General features: G+C 40.8%; 2 protein-coding genes across 3 annotated transcripts in view; one reads left to right on the top strand and one right to left on the bottom strand.

Annotated features, from left to right (window-relative positions):
- Positions 1-1,288: 1,288 nt before the first annotated feature.
- Positions 1,289-2,889, top strand: LOC137108729 (gamma-crystallin S-like). Its single transcript, XM_067493702.1, has 2 exons — positions 1,289-1,946; positions 2,228-2,889. Exons 1-2 carry the CDS (start codon positions 1,938-1,940, stop codon positions 2,501-2,503), a joined length of 285 nt encoding a protein of 94 aa, XP_067349803.1. The 5' UTR covers positions 1,289-1,937; the 3' UTR covers positions 2,504-2,889.
- Positions 2,890-3,381: 492 nt separating this feature from the next.
- LOC137108724 (potassium voltage-gated channel subfamily H member 8-like) overlaps positions 3,382-19,810 on the bottom strand; it is a 31,845-nt gene continuing 15,416 nt past the window's right edge. The window contains exons 7-15 of one of the 2 annotated variants that reach the window (XM_067493693.1): positions 19,189-19,396; positions 15,620-15,988; positions 15,016-15,215; positions 13,935-14,184; positions 10,871-11,085; positions 7,139-7,407; positions 5,021-5,130; positions 4,789-4,844; positions 3,382-4,650 (exon numbers count right to left, since the gene is read on the bottom strand). In XM_067493693.1, the coding sequence (XP_067349794.1) occupies positions 3,919-4,650; positions 4,789-4,844; positions 5,021-5,130; positions 7,139-7,407; positions 10,871-11,085; positions 13,935-14,184; positions 15,016-15,215; positions 15,620-15,988; positions 19,189-19,396 (2,409 nt within the window). In that variant the 3' untranslated portion in view covers positions 3,382-3,918. Of the gene's footprint in view, positions 4,651-4,788; positions 4,845-5,020; positions 5,131-6,409; positions 6,573-7,138; positions 7,408-10,870; positions 11,086-13,934; positions 14,185-15,015; positions 15,216-15,619; positions 15,989-19,188; positions 19,397-19,810 lie in introns of those variants that run through there. The other variant, XM_067493694.1, reaches the window with a different exon arrangement.

Raw genomic sequence — 19,810 nt, 5'->3', positions numbered from 1 at the left:
GGTGCAAACTGGCAGTCTTGCTAAAGCTTTTGTGTCTTTCCACAGTGCAAAACGGAAGTTTAAAATGTTTAAGTTTAAAATGTTTTCAATGTATTTGTAAAAGTTTTTTTTTTTCTGTTTTGTCCACTCTGTCACTTATAGATCTGTTTGTGTGTCTTTCCAAATAGCAGGCCTGCATTTCACCGGCAGTGGTCAGCGTTTCTTTATTTATACTTGACGGAAGAATAGTCACCCATCATCTACTATTGTGCCTGTCTGCCTTCCTGTGTGTGTGTGTGTGTGCTCTCTCTCTCTCTGTGTGTGTGTGTGCTCGCTGCCAACACTTGTCTGTCCTACATCATCATAAGTATTTTTGACAGCTCCCCACAAGTCGCTCACCATGAGCGAGATGTCTGTGTGTGTCTGTTGGTATGTGTTGCAATTAAAACGTGCTTTCACAAGGCTCCATTATAAACACGCCAGCTCTTCTTACCTGAAACAGAAAATAGTGATGATCTGCATCCTTTGAGGTCTTAAACTACTAGGGGGGGGGGGGTTACCGAGAGTTGCAAATTACTATTCATTTAGTTTTTTACTTCAAAAAAGTAATTATTTAATTTGCTATATGTGTAACTGTATGTGCATAGAAGTGTTTTATGTGTGGAGAAATCCAATCACATATCCCTAGAACCATCATCAAAGCAGCAAAACATAAATGCTATTTCATTTATTATGTTAAGGGAAGCAAACACAGCAAATTCTGACATTTATAAAAAACAAAATCATCTAATTTCATCATTGTAATTTGAGAAACGAAATTAAAATACTGATATTGAAAATAACTTTTATTTCTTTTCCCTCAGAGTGGACACTGGATTTGTGAGAAGAGAGTAAAGCTCGTTTCTTACACTGTACAAATGCTGCCCCCTAGTGGTGCCTATTGAAATCACATGTAAATAACAGCGTAACTGTCCAGACATGGTTTTATCATTGACTTATATCTGTATAATGTCTTTTTCACACACAAAATCTCACTATTACATCACTTAATATCTATTAGCATCTATTGATATTTGTATTACCATTTCAAAGTCCACTGGAGTCTAACATGTCTAACAAGACATGTCCCCAAACTAGTTTTGAAGCAACGATGAGAAAACATATTTTATACATATATATACATATTATATAAATTTTTTTCATATTTTTTAACATATTAAAATTTTTATTAGCTATTTATTTCATTTTTCCATTACAGTAAAGCTGTACTATAATCATACACAATAAATACATAATTATTTTCCACTCATTCCGCTCTTGCCCATAAGGTCTAAGTTTGAAAGCGCAGATAATGAGGAAACAACACTGGCATCTAGTGGCTAATAGAGAAACTGCAGCTAAAGATATATCCCATTATTTGAGCTTGTGTAAAGTCCATAACACTGCATGTGTGTACTGTATGCAGGACCTAAAAGTTGAGCTAAATAGAGTATAGAGCTTAAACACTTACAGTATACACTGTAAGTAGGTACTGTTCCCTCATTCCACAAAACAGCAAAAAATCTGTGCCACAGCCTTGACGAGATTCAACCCCTCTGCTTGCAGTTTTAACATTTATACAAAGATCAAATAGAGGTCTGTAATATTTGTATTTAGTGTGTGTAGTGTGTTTACAGTTTGTTGCAGAGAGTTGTCAGTCAGTGGTTGAGGCCTTTATGCAGTGTAACCCACACCCTCTTTCTGGAAAACATGACTAGCAATGGAACCACTGAGTCAAATTTTGGATCTCATTCCCATGACAAAGCAGTTGTGCAAAATGCAGAGGGCTCCGCATGTATAAAAGAGAACTGGGCCATGTATGAGCACACACATACACCAACATACAGTACAGTACTGACAGTAGATTCGAGATAACACACATTTAAGGGAGGGCACAGTGGAGCACAGCTGGTCCCGAGATGGGCAGGGTAAGTAAAAGTGACAGAGTTGGAATGTAAAGTAAAGTACTTGGTTAGTGTAAAGTGAATGAGTTAAATAGTACTTATGGATTAAATAGTACTTATGGTAAACTGAGCATTTCATTTTTCCCTCTTGGTCACTAAATTTGCAAGCATGAGACTAAATGCACAACATTTCTGTCTATGCAGTTAACATCATATGTGTGCACAGCTAACAAACAGAGCTGAGCCATTAAATACTATTTCCAAGCACCTTTTTGAAGGATTTATTATCACTTGCCATTGCCCAGATCGTCTTCTATGAGGACAAGAACTATCAAGGTCGCAGGTATGAGAGTAACAGCAACTGTGCCGACTTCCACTCCTACCTGAGTCGCTGCAACTCGGTCCAAGTGGAGAATGGGACCTGGGTGATATACGAGAGACCAAACTATTCAGGTTACCAGTACGTCCTGACCAGAGGCGAATACCCAGACTACCAGACCTGGAACGGCCTCAATGACAGAATCAGCTCCTGCAAGATAATTCGCTTTGTCGTAAGTCTTGAAACACATCAGATTTGTTAAAAGGGTGAAAGATTCACCAATCACTGTTTGTTGCTTATAAAAAATGACAAAATTCTGGTACCCAAAGTGCTTTACACTGCTTCTCATTCACCCCTTCATACTCAAACTCACACAAACACTCACACACCAATGGAGGAGCTGCAATGTAGCTGACCTGCACTCACCAGGAGCAAGTAAGTTGTCTTGCTCAAGGACACTTTGACGTGTGACAGGAGAACCCGGGAATCAAACGAACAACCCTGGTCTTGGTGGACTACTGCTCTGCCTCCTAAGCTACAGTCGCCCCCGATAGTTTAGCCTTGATGGCAAGCACATTTTTCTGGGATATCATCGTAAAACTTCCAAACAGGATGAGGGGGCCCTTTTTCACTCAGAGGTCTTGAAGGTTAAACATGAGACTGATGCAGTATCAGGGTTTTCAATTAAAAGCTACCTTTGATTCTGCATGTTCTCATTTAAACTATTATTCTTACACTTCCCAGCCCGTCTGTGCGACAAACTCCCCTCTGAATGTTTTCTTTCCTCGACGTGTTTGCACCACAACTTTGCTGATCCACCCAGTCATTAAAATTTCTGTCACTCAGGCAAGTGGGGATCCCTACAAGATCCAGCTCTATGGCAAAGGGGACTTTGCCGGTCAGGTGTTTGAAGCAACTGAGGACTGTCCATCTGTGCTGGAGAAGTTTCATTGGAGAGAGATTCATTCCTGCAGGGTCCTGGGAGGATGGTGGGTCTTCTACGAGCACCCCAACTATAAGGGCCGCCAGTACCTCCTGGAGAAAGGCAAGTACCCCATATCCGTGGAGTGGGGTGCCGTCTGTCCGACTGTGCAGTCTTTCAGAAAGTTAACTGAGTAGCCACTTTGTTTATTTTTCACAGCTGCAACCATGGCTACAATAAACCCAAATGACGAGTCTTAAAAGGGTTGTTTCATTATTGTGTCTGAGTGGCTGGAAATGCATCTGCAGTATCAAAGAAATAAGGGACCACCGTGGATAAAAGTTCCAGAAATTACCGGTCGTAGACTGTGTTCTGTTTTAGTGTATAGCAGCGATGGCTAAACATACAGACTTGTATAAAATCTGCACTAGTTTTTGTCGGTTTACGTAACTGTTTTGAGGTGCAAACATATTGAAAAGTAAATAATTAATGATCAAAGAATTATAATTACTGAAGGACAAGTTCTTTTTTTTGATATCACTCACTGTAAGCAGGAACAAATCAATCTGAAACCATAAAACAAGATGGTTTTATTATCAGATCTGTTTACACCTGGTGCTCATAATCATAATTTATAATAGTTTAAAATCAATGTATTTATGTCATAACTCACATGCCAAACTATGGTCAAATGCATGTCATGCAGTCAGACGTGTGGCATGCTGGTCCTGTCCGTCATTCCCGTGTCTGTCTGTTCACACTGACTGCTGTCCTTCATCGACGTAGCTGAGCTGGGTGCTGTGCTGCACCCACTCCACCTCCTGCAGGTTCAGGAGAGGTTCTTGGGGATGTGAGGCTGTGCCGGAGAGCTGAAGAAGGGGCTGGCGATGAGGCTGGGAAAGGGAATGGGGATGAGACTGGGATATGAATTGGCACTCAGGTTGGAGATGGGACTCAAACTTAGACTGCTGTGCGAGATGGCACTGAAGCTGTGTTTGTGTCTTGCTAGAAGGTTCTGATAGGTCAACCAAAATGGGAGTGATGGTTGATGAAGAGAATGAAGCGATGGAGGGGGATGAGTAGGGGTGTGGCACAATTGTGTGTTCGTGGGGAGAACTGTTGAGTGACGGAGGAGCTGAGCAATGAGAGACTGGTGGTGCAGGGTTATGGGAGGCAATGGTTTGACGGGGCGAACAGTGAAGAAGCGGATCAAACTCTCCATGTAACGCCTCCATGCTCAGCAAAGGAGACGACGGTTCAGGTGCTCGTGTAGACTGAGGATTTGGATCACTTGAACAGTCCACAGCTGCGTGTTGGGTAAGAAGGGGCGGGGCTGGTGAGCTGCTATGCGATGACACGCTTGGCGGCGGAGTCAGAGCGCTCTGTATCAGCAGCACAGAGGGGTTGTGGAAGAGGGGCTTGAGAAGTCGTGTCATTTCCTGTAACTCCAGACTCACAGCGGTTACCTGACGGGAGAGGACGTTCATCTGGAGCAAAGAATATCAGAATAAAGAATGAATGTAAGCTGAAGAAAAGATGCTGACTCGACACTTTTCTTGCACACTTCCACCTTTTTTTCCTTCATCCACATTCAACACATATCATCACAGTATGTCCAGCATTACCTCATGTTTTAGTTTAGCAATGGTCTGCATGGTGTCACCCTCATCATCATGACCCCCTGTGAACATACATCACACGCACATACACATGCTGAGTAAATGAGGACTTGATCATTAAGAATAAATTATGTTACTCTTTCAAAAAAAGATTGTGGTGCTCAGATTTCTTTTAACTACGAATTGCAATTCAGCCTGAAACTGTACATGCAGTACATGTGCATGAGTGTGTGTTAACCTGAAGTAGCTAAATTAGGGATGGACGGGACCCTCTGAGTAGCAGTGGGCACAAAATCAAACTTCTGAGCTGAGTCGCTTTGGTTTTCGGTCTCGATTCCATCCACAAACCTGAGGACACAGAGCAGGAAAGCGTCAGTAAGACAATGACAAACTGTCAGAGGGCTCCAAAGCTAATAATAACTTTAATCATGTAAAACCCTCTAGAGATTCTTATTCAGAATCTCCAAGACCCTAATTAACCACTAGCTGATATCTCCAGTGGGAACTTTTAAATGCTAAAATCTGCAGGTTGGATTCTACACTCACACCTTATTATTACAGCTGACACCTGTCTATAGTGTGGACAGCTACTTCTGAAGTTTGAGGAATCGACAGGCTTTATATCTTCGGGGGCATTAACGTGCTCTGGAAATTTAGTAAGTGATTAAAGTAATTTGCTTTTATGAATTAGCATTCATCAAATTATAATAATGAATCTGGCCGAAGATATTTTGCGCTGAACCAATGGTTTGCAGTTAGATTAACGTGACTGCCATCCTAGTTCGAAACTGCCTGTTTTCTGGCCCCATATTTTAACATGTGTCACGAAAAAACAGCAAAGTTAGTCATGGAAGTGTCTTTGCTGTACTGTTTGTGGAATCTGATACTCTGTATAAATAAACTTTGGCCCATTACATCACACGGACATCAAAATGATCAAAATGACCTCATTCAGATCCAGCCTCAACCAAAACCAAAACAACGCTGGAAACGTCTTTGGAATTTCTGAACCGCAAAAACATACTGAGCTCACAGTGTGACCTGCCTCTGTGGTCTCTGAACTCTATGAAGTTCATTGATATGTCGAAATCCAAATCAGGACCTGCATACAGTCGTTTATGGAAATGTTATCCGGCTGGCAGAAGTCAGTCGGCCGAAGGTCATATTCAGATGATGGAGTCCTAGAAGCACACACCTGCATACAAATCCTCCTCCACAGGGTAAAAAGCCGTGTCTGACTGTAACCTTCATTGCTTCATGCATTATTCCCTCACTGTAACACACCGAGATTTTCCAACTAATGACTCATAGTTTAGCACTTTCTGGTAACAGTAATTGTACTTTAATCTGTCATGTGTGGAGTAGAGATGAAGGACGACATTGTAGAATTTTTAGCAAAAAGCAATGGACACTGATTTTTCTTTCACTGTGTGAAAAACTTCATGCAGTGGTCTCATCATTACTTTTTATTCAAATTTTGCAATTTACAATTTAAAGTTTTTACTTTAAAAACAATACAAATTACTAAAATTATTCGATATACTTAAAAAGTCACATTGCCATAACAATAATAATAATAATAATAATAATAATATAAATCTGAATGTTATGTTTCAGACGTGTCCTTAAAAATTTAATAACAATCTTACAAGCTGGATCTCAATTTTGATTTTAAATTCATCATTTTAGTGATAATGACATCCCTATGGTAACAGCCCCTGCCCTCTGTAAAAGTCAACCATCAAGCCCGGTGACCCATCTCTGTGCTCTAATTTCTGGCAGGGCTGAACCTTTTAAAAAGAAAAACAACAAAGACAAGAAAAACATGATAAAAATACAACAACATACAAATAAATAATATTGTTATCTTCTTTATTTCATATTACATAATTTTGGTCTTACTTTGCATCATATTTAGTGCATCCTCTTGCCTTGTGGGTGTACAGATGTGAGTTTCTTTTCGCTGCTTATTTGGGCAGTGACTTAGATGGTCATGCTTTGATTATGGCTTCTTGTCAAAATGTGTCATTAGATTTCTGCGTTGTGTATAAAAATCACATGAATCCAACAATCACCATCCTACCATTTTTTCCCCTAAAGGTCTTTTTGTAAGCTGAGGTCTATACTTGTGTCCACCCTTCATCAACTGTACCAAGCTAATTTGATTCCTCTAGCTCAGCATCTGCTGCCACCTCTCCTATGGGAGAGAATTTAGCCTGTAGATGGTTTGTGTTAATGAATAATTTCTCAAGTAACACAAAATGCAAGTCCAATTTCCACTGAGCATTACTTGCTGCCACGGAACGAGTCCTACACCCAAGCTAACTAGTCAGTAAATCAATGACTGCTTCCTTACCGAGGGCTGAGATCAGGCTGCAGGCAGCTGAAGCTCACCACAGGGATCTGCAGACTGGAGGGGCGGGTAGGATCACTCGCCGGTCTAAAGGGTCTCGGTGGCAGCAGTGGGGAACGCAGAGGAGAGCGCAGGGGGGAGCGCAAACCTCGGCCCAGCCTTCCGAGTGCAGGCATCTTGGGGAGAGGAGAGCGCTCCCCCTCTGATCCCTCCTCATCCTCCTTTATAGAGGGAAGCTTCTTCAAGATCCCTCCATTGCTTTCGAAGTCTGCCTGAAGAATAAAAATCATGGCAAAAGTTTAACTATTTATTCCCAGACTGAGAGTAACAGAGAAACACAGAATAAAATGACACAACATTAATCTACTGAGATATAACTAGGTTTATTTTGGTCTTAAAATTAGTTTAGAGATGAAAAAGGTGAAGCTGAAGCAGATAGTAAAATACTTGGGTCCCTCTACATGCAGCAACAAGCCACTTCAGTTTTGAAGCAGTGGATGTGTTTGACCAGGTGGCGGAGCTGCTGGGTTATTCATTGAGCTAGTGTCCATTCACATAGCTGCAATGGCGCCGCTACCCATTCAGTTTAACAGCAGCGCTGCAAAAGAGCATCCACACTCTCATTCAAAACCGAGCAGGTGTCCACACCATTCACAAGGCCTTCAGTGCTTTTCTATGAAAGCACCGCGTCATTAGAAACATTTTGATGCGAAATTGTTGCGTGTATTTAGAGACAGAATTTTAAAGCTGATTAAAACACTGGCAAACAAATCCCATATTCTCTCCCCCTATCCCCCCACCCCCACCCCTCCTCCTCCTCCTCTTCTCCCCTGTCACCACTACCCTCCCTATCTCTCCCCATATTTGTTGTCTCCTCCATCCAGTCTTTGGCTCACGTGCCCGGCTGGTATTTTTAGATCACAGAGGTTTAATTTTAGCAGAGGTTCGCCTGGAGGGAACCAAGCGGAGAAGGGACTGTTTGGAATTTCTGTGTATGTATGTGTTTCTGCGTGTGAGCTGCATGTGCCACCCTTGATATGTAGCATGCCAAAAGAAGGGAACAAGTCAAATGTTTGTGTTTGCCTTTGCAGGTTTCAAAGAGAGAGAAATACTAGTATGTGTTGCATGAAAAAATTGTTGCATGTTCACATATGGTCGGTATACAAGTGCATATGGGAGACACCAGAGGCTGGCATATTACCAACGCTGCATGCATGCGCGTTTGGACCTTAATACCCCACTGCATCACTCTGCAAGGGCAAATGTGCTTTTTCTGGTGTGTGTGTGTGTGTGTTGTGTGTGTGGCGGCACGTGAATGCAAATATCAGCAAGATTCTTTCTCTTCTTTCCCCCAGCAGTTTCCTTTCATCCTGATGTTTTTCAGTCTCGTCTCCATCTGGTTGTTGCTCTATATTTATACAGCCAGGGATGACCCCCACCCATCTGACAGGCTATTTTTAGTCCCATGCTGCTGCTTGGTGGAGGATGCACTATTGCTGCACGAGTGTGTGTGTGTGTGTGAGGTGCTGGCAGCTATGTGTTCAGTACATACCAACAGTGTATTTCACTTTCAATTTGGGGGTTTTTAAAATAATGCCATTGAGTTTTCAGCTACAAATTTCCTCTCAAGATGGGAATCAAAGTTTTGTGCCAAATTTTCAACAGAGTTTTACTTTCTGTTATAGTTTCTGATGTGAAATATAAAGTCAGATATGTGCAGATTTCTGTACGCAGATAGAACTAACTTTATGAAGATTTGCAACCTCATCCAGTTCAATTCAAAAAACTTAGGGCTGTTTGTCTTTGTCTTTGATTGATTTATTTTCTCTACAATACTTTTTTACCTTTGGTAAATTTTGCGCTAGGTATCATTGTACTGCATTTGTAATCTTACAATTTTTGTAATTTCTGTTCCACTTTTAAACTGATTTTCTTTTATTGACAGTCTAATGCATCTCTTTTTATAATCCACAAATTATGCACTGCTTTGTTAAGGGCACTTTACATGCATTGTGATCTGTACATGATGATTTGTATTTAACAGTTTTACACTGCTATTTTCTTGGAGTGTTAGATGAGAAGATATCTCATGGCTGCACAGTACATATGAAGCTCCAGCCAGGAGACTGTTATGCTCAGCTTTGCATAAACACTAATAGCAGGGGGAAACAGTGCCCATTGAAAAAACTATCTTAAACATAACCCTGACCCCTCCCTGACAATACACTGGAGCAGAACGCAGCTGGAAAACATACAAGCATTCAATACAAACATTAAAACATTAAAATAAAGTTTACGGGTACACCATCATCTTGATGTAGTTCTATCTTTTATCACTCCCACAATCACAAGATGGGGTTGTATGGCAATATAAAGCACCACTGACACTCAACGCTTTGGTTCTCTTTGTTGACAAAGTATATGGGGCACATTTATCCCACATTAATCTGTTCTGGAAGCTTATTTTGATGCTTCTATCCAGCAAAAGCTTATCCAATTAGCATAGCATTATATGGACATTTAACCATTCTGGCGAGCAAAAAGTTTCATGGACACATTTAAAAAAAAATAGTGAGGCTTGATAGCTTCTAATGCCTTACTTAAATCCCATATCCATATATAAATTACATCAATAGATTCTGTGTATTCCAATGGGCCAGGTTTTAATATTTGGTCCCATATACCCATATACATACACAGGCCAAAACATACGGTAATTCATTGTTATGTATGTATTTTGCTGCTAATCTACTGTTTTTCATCTCTTAATATTTTTCTAGGATATTTGCTTTAATTAACAAGCTTAGTAACAGTGAAAATACAACTTAGTGTTTTCCAGTACAGTATATGCTGGTTATTCATGTGTACGCTACAGCTGAGATCCATCTGTAAATCCTTGGCATCTGAATGGGACACGCTTAGCTCGTGTCTTTATCTGTTGGCCGCATCTTAAGCAGAAGTCGTGGCTTCCTCCTCACTCCCAGTCCAGATGGCTAATCCTTTTCAAGTGCAAAGCCATCACTCCGGCATTGCATAAAATGTTGGGCGGAGGAGGTCAGTGCGCCTTGGAGACAAATCTTAAAAACAGAATGACTCGTCCTGTGGATCTCACCCGAATTTTCTTTCAGGCATTTAAAACATACAGATGATTCATTCATCCTTTTCTAAACTTTCCCCTATTATACTAATAATGGCTTGAGAAATAAATCTTTTTGTATGAATGGGTTAACAGCACAGAGTCCAGTTTGAAACTACAGTACTACTCTTGCTGTCATCATGTTCATCATGTGGCATTAAGGAAGCAATGATTTCTAAGGCAAACTCTGATCCCAACCATCTTTTTTTGTTTTTTTTTGGTGCCTGCATTTAATCCTGATGTCTTTGTGCCTAAGCTTAACCAAACCAAACTAATATGTTGGCACAGTGTAATTCCAGACATTTTGACTGTTGAGGACAAAATATAGGGTGACACCAACTCTCCCAGGATACATTTTCAACAGATGCCTGCTTCACTATTTGGAGATGTGCTTTCAAAAAACTGTAGAGACAAACAACCTACAGTATCTGGGTTTAAAGGGGGTACTTGCTGGACATAAGTACACAGCCAAAAGGATAGATTCTTTTAAGACCAGCAGTAAACTCTTAATTTACAACACACTGACACTGAACACACAAGAGGGATTGAATATTCCAAACAGCAGAAAATGGAAAGATGGATAAAATCAGCAATTGTACCTCAGTGTTGTGCCCTTCCCGGAGGTTGTAAGTCAGATCATGCTGAATCTCAGTGACAAACTTTTGGGCGTAGTCGGGATAAAGGCAGAGCACCTCGCGGAGTCCTTTAAGGCTGATGTACTGCAGATCACAGTAAGTCAGGGCCTTCACACAGGCATTGGTCTTAATCACTTCCTCCTGCGTCAGGCAGTCAGAGCCTATTAGGTCACCCCTACCTGAAAAATTGAGATGTTTACACATACAGATGTTTACACATACAGATAAATCCATGTCAAGCTATAGTAGAAAAAAATATATAAGTACATACTTGATCACTGGCAATTGGCCATAGTAACAGAAGATACTCATTTATTGACATTAAAAATAATATCTGTGTGTTCAGGGCCCAAAGTTATAATCATCTTATACTCTTGCTTCATCTGTCAAACTGGGGACATTGTTAAGCCTATGACATGGTAGAGCACAGAGACAGACACACAGGACACACAGTTGTTTTCTAGAAGTTTTAAGTCACATAGTGAAAGATACAGATGCTGTAGATTAGAAAAGAAGGTCTGAATTATTTCTTTTTCACTTTTTATTTATGTTCCCTCTCTGCCTCACTTCTCCAGAGCTCTAAAAAAAGTTGCAATGCCAAAGTAATTTGTGTGTGTGTGTGTGTGTGTCTGTGTGTGTGTGTGTGTGTGTGTGAGTCCTTGAGAGACATAGAAAGCCGGAAAAACTAGAACACAAATGTGTGAACTGTGTGAGTTTCTTTGTTATGTGAAAGAAGATAAAAGTGTCTATTAGAGAAATGTGTGTGCGCCTGCATGTGTGTGTAGCTTTTTTACTGTTGTGAGAGAATAACAAAAAGGAAAGAGAATTTTCTGCATATTTCAATGGCCACATGCATGTGTGTGTACATACACAGCAACACCAACATGCTAATAAGTTTACCCTCTTTCCTCTGTAGGCAGCAATCCCTCCATAATTTACACCAGTTAGATCATTAATATGAAAAATTGTGTTGCCAATTTGCTTCCACCACTTTTTATGGACCTGAGCTGATTCTGGTGCTGTTTGTTCGTCTGTTTTTGTTCATCCGTTCTGTTTCCAAGCTGTGGAGAATGGAAGCTGTGTATGTGTTGTAGGACATGGCTCTGGGGACGCTCTTATTCTGGTGGGATGACACCGGCACAGGTTTTTGGCTGTAGCTGCTCAGTCACCTCACCTACTTCAGGTGTAGTATTTTGTTAAATGTACATTATATTAATGCTGTTTTCTGGCCTTGCTTTGCCTGACTGGCGCAGGTGCATTTCCTTCCACATCATATCTGCAGATTTATTATGATTATTTGTATCACCTATTATTTGTATAACGTACTGTTATTATTTCATCCACACACTGTCATAACTGCTTATCCTGTTCAAGGTTAGAGGGGTGCTGGAGCCTAGGTGTCATTAGGGCGGGGTACACCCACCAATTCACCTAATATGCATGGACTGTGACAAACCAGAGTACCCAAAGAAAACCCAAGCTAACATAGCAACGAATGCAAACAGGCCCACTGCTTATAAAAACTCATCCAAATGATTACTTATAGCCGACCTAATCTTTATTTGTGACATGTTGCTTGAATTGTTGAATCCACAGAGCAACTAGTTTTCCATTTACCTACAACTTTTTACCCTCTTCTAGTTCTTTGCTTTGTGGCCCATGGCTCTGTTTGAAACAAACTTCTTTAAATCAGCAGCAGGCAGCTGTTTTAAAATTAAAAAGCACCAAGAGACAGTTGGTGAAGACCAACACAGAGCCAAAAGGAAAGAGACATTGGATTTATATTCCAATAAATATTGAAATAAATGTTGCAGCATAACTGTTTGCTAACACATTGAGCCTTCATTTGAGCATTGAGCATTCATTAATTCATGCATTAACACTGTTTATAGATTTCCTCTAGGGCCTCTGGCTGCTCCCTAAACTCTTCCATCAATCCCTGGGTCACACTCCATCTTCCACTTGATGGGGTGTGAATTGTTTGCCCACAGGGACAGTTTAATATGGGGATGATTGCTGTTTTTATCAGAGCTGGGCTTCTCTTCTTCATTATGTTCCTCTTCATAAAAGCTGGCTGGTCATTAAATGTTGGGCGTCTAATAACTTCCTCAGTGGTAAAGGGCCTTTGTTTTGTTCTGCTCTTAATGCTCCACAAGACTCCAAAGTAGATGCCAAAGAGAAGTTGCATTTTATTTTCTTTACTTTGTCTCCCATTTTTTATATATAATTTTAAAAGCGCTTTAATCTTGCGTGTGCATATTTGGGTTTCATATATTCTATCAGCTAGAAAAATGACTCTTTCAGTCTCAAGATGCAGCAGGAGACTTGACTCCACAGACTTACTCATTTGTCTCCCATTGGAGAACAGGCCAACGCTTTACTGACCCACTACTTTAAAGGTGTAATAAACAAGTCTTGGAAATCGATTATGACACTACAAAGCAAACCACTTCCTCTCCCAGCATTTTTGATCTTATGTGGAAATAGGAAACTTGCTTGCTCGTGACTCAGCTATAACAATGTCTTCCAGCTGCTAATACTAGCTTGGAGTGTCAGTTCGAGGAGCGTAGTAAACCAAACCACCCTAACGCTGACTTCTGACTAGCCTGACGTTCGAAGCTCTCTCAAAATTTAGAAGTTAATAACGCTGCACTGCTGCAGGGTTGCTCAGAGTGTCGGGGTCAGCGGCATCTGTGAGAGCTCCATGCCACCTTAAGATGTGTTTTTGAGCAATAGAAAATCTATGCAAAAAGCTTTAATCTTCATCTGAAAAGAAAGATGGATGGAGCAGCCCTCAACAGTGTGTAATCATGGGAGCGGGTGCTGTCCAGGGTTCTGAATCTTGGTGACGTTGGCTGTGTGAAATGGGGGGATGCACTGAATTATAGAATTTGTTTTTATTATTTAACATCTGCGTTTCTACTGCCAATTTGTCCGAAAACATATTCTAATAACATGTTGTCATCAGAATTCAAAAGGCCTTAATAGGATTCACACTTCAGTCCAAAATATCAAATTTGTTCTTTACCCAGAATGGCCAGCACAGTGTTGTCCTTCAGTACTTCCATGGAACCTGAGCACACAAAGTAGATAGCCTGGAGGGCGTCTCCTTGGCGGATGAGGAACTCCCCAGGAGCACAGAAGGAGGTCTTAATGATGAGAGAAAGGGATCGCAGACACCCCCTGCTGGCTGATTCAAAGAGCGGCAGCTGCAGCAGCTCCTTGTTTAGGTGCATGGCAATGTCAGCCCTTAGCTCATCCGGGAAGTCTTTCAGCAGCTGTCAGGAAGAAGAACTTTGACCTCAGCAGTTAAACAAAGACGCAGACATTCAGAAAAAAATAATTGAATTGTTGCACTGTAGACTATGGATGTATCCCAAACTCTCTGTGTCATCGCTTTAATGTGACTGTGTAGGAAGGAAGACGCAAAACAAACACTTTCACCTTCCCACACAGTCACAACCAACTGATTCGTGCATGTCCAACAAACAGTTCCTAGTTTATTTCAATGTTTCTAATCTATCTATCTACCTTTACTCAAACAGATGCAAATGCAACAGTGTCTGGTCAAACACTAGTTTAAGGTTGAAGGGAAACTTTGCAATGGGAAATTGCGGGTTATTACCTTAAAGCGTTAGCCTCTGTCCACAATGTTATCTCTTTAAAAAGGATTATCTAGATTTGTAACCATGGTAAAACACACAAAGATTGAGTTTAATGTCTATGAGGCCATTAATCCATGAAATTAAGATAGCTGCTCCAGCGTGATAGAACCCAAAACAAAACCCAAATCCTCTCAATGACTCTGCCTGGAGGGCAAGTCGCCCGATTTGCACTTTCAATTTTAGAAACCTCTTCAGTTGATTCCATTGCAACTGACAAGGTCAACCCAAGCCACAGAGGTCATATGTCCATTTGAGAAAGCTTAAGGCATTTTAGAAATGTGCTTGTTTGCCACCTACAGTTACATCACATTGATAGTGGTAGCGGATGTAACTTTGTTGTTTGTGTTCTAGACATACGGGTCCATGATGTTAGATACGTTCAGTTTTTGTGCCAAAGGCAGTTCATAAATAAATAACACACTCCTACAGTTCACGCACACCTACCTCGCTGACGTCAATGCCGTTGTTGACAGACCAGGTCGTCTGGAAACATTCCATCATGCGTTGCTCAAGTGCCTTGGGCAGCCGGTGCACACGGATGAAATCTTTCAGGTCCTTGGTACGGGTGTGGTAGAGGGAGCGGCGTGAGTACATCCTCTGGATGATGGCGGTCACATTTCCAAACACCACAGCATGCATTAATGCTACAGAGGAGACATATGAGGACTCAAAAAAAGGTCACAAAAGCTAATCTAAGAGTTTTTGCGACAGATTAGTATCGTTGGATTTGTACCATTTTTCTATATGGTCAGGGTGAAGTGAACACTTTAAAGTTATGTTCTACTAAAACAAATTTAATTACTAGATACTCAAATGGAGAAATACATCTCGATTTGCTTGATTTTTTAGAATGCAAAAGCACTTACGTTTAGTAAAACTACTTTGCTTATCTGTTAGCTATTGTCTCTGCAGAGATCAAATACATATTATCTTTTATGTACAGAAAACATCAGACATTGATTTTCTTAAGAAAACCTTATTGTAGATTTTTGCCAACAGCAAAATATAAATATATACATATATAATGTTAATGTTGTGTTTTGCCCACCTCCGACCAACATGGTGCAGATGGAGAAGATCTTCTCGGCGTCTGTGTTGGCTGAAACGTTGCCGAAACCCACACTGGTCAGACTGCTCAGGGCGAAGTACAGTGACGTCACATAGGAGCTCCTAACAGACGGCCCGCCACTTAGTGTCATCCCTGAGCCGCTCGGTGTCCTAGCTCTGCTCCTGCTGCTGTTCCATTGGCCTGAACCCAGCAAACCTGCCCCACTCAACCCCGAGCTGTTGAACTGGCTGTAATTGGTCAGTCCAGTTGTCATGCTGCCGTGAGGTGAATCAGAGACTCCCAACAGGGACGTCAGTGGTGCCAGGAAGTATGGGGTTCCCAAGCGTTTGGCCAGTTCATGGAGCCAGCCTAGTGGGGGAGGAGGGACAGGCCAGATAAGTCTGTCATATTAATGAGAAGCATTCATGCTTGTAAGATGACCTTTACGAGAAGGCTTCATTAGCATTGGTAACAAGGCTGGAAGGGCAAAATAATTGCTTGTTGGAGTTTGTGTATTTTGGACTACAGGCCGGACACGCTCCACGCAAGCAGTTTAGATGTCAGCTTACATTTAAACATGGTGCAAATTATTTTTCTAATTGAATTAGAGAATTTATCATTATTTTCTTAACTGACACATTCGAGGTTTCATTGTTTTGGCCAATAAATATTCTTTAGCTTAAGCCAGTGAAATAGTTTAAATGTTTGACTTAGTGTCTAAGTAGAACGGTTTAAAACAAAGCCAGCACTTAAGGACATTTTTTCCTATTAAACATTCATTTTATACTCTACACTTTAACCCTACTTTTTTGAATTAGGTGTAATAACAAAGATGGGGCGGCTGTAGCTCAGTCGGTAAAGGCAGTCGTCCACGAACCACAGGGTCAGTTTTTTGATCCCCGGCCCCAGCTATATGTCAAAATGTCTCTGGGCAAGACACTGAACCCCTAACAGCCCATTCCCCTCCCCAGCCTCCACATAGAATTTGTGGTGGGTTGCGTCAGGAAGGGCATCTGATGTAAAAACTGTGCCAAATCAACATGCGGACAATGATCCGCTGTGGCGACAATGAACTCATGGGATAAGCTGAAAGGACAAAAAAAAAAAAAATACTACACAGATCAAAAGCTTTCAGCTTGTACCTTCAAGGGACGCTACAGGGGAACGTGTTCTGCACATTACGTTTTAACGCCCGATCCCCTTTCTGCCGCAACCCTCCCATTTTTATCCGGGCCCGGGCCGGCACCAAGCTTGCCCTAGGTGTCTCTGCGGGGCCACACCTGGTGGGGTGGCCTTCTGTATTTCAACTTGATGCTCTACCCATTGAGCCACCAGGACCCCAATAATAAAAACATTACAATCAGTATAAAAAGCTAAAATGCAACATGTTTTAATATTCAATGTTCGGCATACCAGCGGACACTGGGCATAACTTTAGTTGTCATTCCAAACTTTATCAAGTAGCATTTCTGATTTATATATATATATATATATATATATATATATATATATATATATATATGTTGTTGGTTATTGTTGTCCATCATTTACAGCCATGTATTCTACAGCTGTGGTGCCTCCATGCAAAGTGAGCCAATCACTAAGCGCAAAGAAAAAATTAAAAACTGCTAAGATTAACTTTAACATTACTACAAAAAAATGACAATAAGTTACCATTAATTTTGGTCAAAATATTTTATGCTTATTGTCATGATATTCTAATAAACATATCATCCTGACGTCACTTTGCTTTAAATCTAAAAGACAACTTGAGAGATGCTGAACTTGGTTATGCCTCTTAGCTGATGAACCAGTTTCATTTTGGTCACTTACCTTTACTCTCACAAGGCAACATTGTCATTCGTGAACAAAAGCGACGCTGTCTTCCTTATGTAATTGCTATCTAAAGACAACGCTGAAGTTAGCTTGTAATGTGTGATGGTAAATGGGAAGCATTTATACAGTATGGTGCTTATTCAGCCCTGAAGAGAACAAGCTTTCCATTCCCTCATGCATAGACACTAATTAACCAAGAATGGTGGAGCAGTGCACTGTTCATCGGAAACAATTACCAACCCTACAATTAATGGATAAACCACTCTCGCACAGCTATCTTACGTACATCTGTGTATGAGTCTGTATCCTTTCTGTACTGCTTTAAACTGCCCTCACCCATGGTTCCTCCCCATCTCACTCCACTCTGCTGCTTGAAATCATTTGAACAGTCATGAATAACCATCAGCACTGCATGCACCTGACAGTACTGTTGTTCTTTGGCACTGGTGAGCACAGTAGGAGTGGAGACAGTTCACCATAATTAGAAGTGTTTTCTCAGCAAATGACACACACACACATACCACATGCTGTGAGTACACAAGCATGTCTTAATACTCTCTCTAGATGAAATGATACGAATGATCCTTGCATTAGTCTCCATCTTCAGTGTAAAGGATTAACTGGTGTGGGTGGTTAGTAGGGCATTTCACAGGGGCCTCATATTTGCTACCACACAGCATGCTACTAAATATTGTATTAAAAGGCTATCTCACTCGCATCTGATGGTCCAGTGAGTATTTGCTTCTCAACTTAACCGATGACGGACCAATTGTACATACAAGTTTAAGAATGGTATTCTGACAAACACGTTCCCAAACAGTTTCATACATACAAGCTTCTCAAACTATGGCTGAATCCACAGAACTCCGTAAGAAACAATGTGCTTCCACAGCTACACACTGAATCTCTCACTTCTACCTTGTTGCGGTCCCCACTACTTTGTAGTCAGTCCCTGTGCTCCAGTTACCGTGTCGAGTCTGCTTCCTTCAGCAGCTGAGCTGAACCGCATCTCGTGTAACAAAACCATTGCTATGCATTGTTCCCTTGACCAATGGAAAGCTATCCTAAAAGGTAAACTACAAAGGCAACCATTAGAGGCAACATCAAAGCCACATGATGTCACTAATAACATCATCAGTACACCTTAATGTAACGCAATACACAATACAGTACAGTACACAATACACAACATGAAGAAAAACTAGAGGAAACCCTGGTTGGCTCATACACTACCCTTCAAAGAAGTCATATTGGAAACATGTTTGGAGCACGTTAGTTGCTTATTTACACATCTACGTATTACAGAGAAACATTAGTATTGGTTCAGAGATGTTTTTCCAGACACCTGATGAATTTGAATTCTTGTCTGTCAAGTTTTCTATTCTTTCCCACCCCTTTAGCTAAAAGCATGTTTAAAAAAAGAGTGTAAAATTGGTCTTTTTTCAGTTTGCCGAAAATGATGTGACAAAACAGAAAACCAAAACAATTAGCTTAAAGGTACCAAAAGGTTCATTAGAGATGAGGGAAATCAGGTGGTAATTCTCTATTATATACTTTCACATACTACTCTGCCCAATTTAGAAATTGTCAACAATAGTGTCATTATTAACTTTTTACTTGTCATTATTTTAAAAACTGGCTGTTTAGTGGTTTGCTTAACGACAGTAAACCTAAGCCTTTAATCCCAAAGCACAAACACAAACACACAAACTGCACAACACCGAAAAACAAACCTATTTCCCAAGAGGCAGGACTGTTGCTTTCAATCTCACTGCGTCCAATGAAGTACCAGACGCAGGCCATCCAGTGGGCCAGCAGGGCGAATGTAGACATGAGTAGGGTGAGGACCACAGCGCTGTACTGGGAATAACGATCCAGCTTCTGTAGGAGGCGCAGGAGGCGCAGGAGTCGCACTGTCTTCAGCAAGTGAACCCCAAAGTTCTGGAAAAAGGAGAATCTTAGATGTAAAGGTATAAACATCTAAAAGAAGATTTTTTTTTTTAAGTTCCGCTTATTTGGACGGGATTAGTTACCCTTGGATGGGCAGAACAGGCTATTTTCTGTGAGACAAATTAGAACTAGTTTTCATGTTTAATCTTAAAAGTTTCCCATGTGGAGTCAAGCACGGTTACCAATCAGAAATTAAGCGCGCCCACTGAGAAATGTAATCACTTATCTTGATAGTGACTTATGATACTGAAAGATCTTATTTACGGTGCAGGAAAACATTCAAAAGTGGCACTTAGCTGAGATAAAAAATGATCAAGGATACAGTATTTTTTAAGTTTAAGTTTTAATTTGGGAGAGAATTTATTTGTACAATTACTGCTGTTATCCCTCTCGACTGGAACAATT

Source organism: Channa argus, chromosome 23 (genome assembly GCF_033026475.1).
Source record: "Channa argus isolate prfri chromosome 23, Channa argus male v1.0, whole genome shotgun sequence".
NCBI classification, from domain to species: domain Eukaryota; kingdom Metazoa; phylum Chordata; class Actinopteri; order Anabantiformes; family Channidae; genus Channa; species Channa argus.
This window is presented reverse-complemented; position numbering and strand designations above follow the sequence as displayed.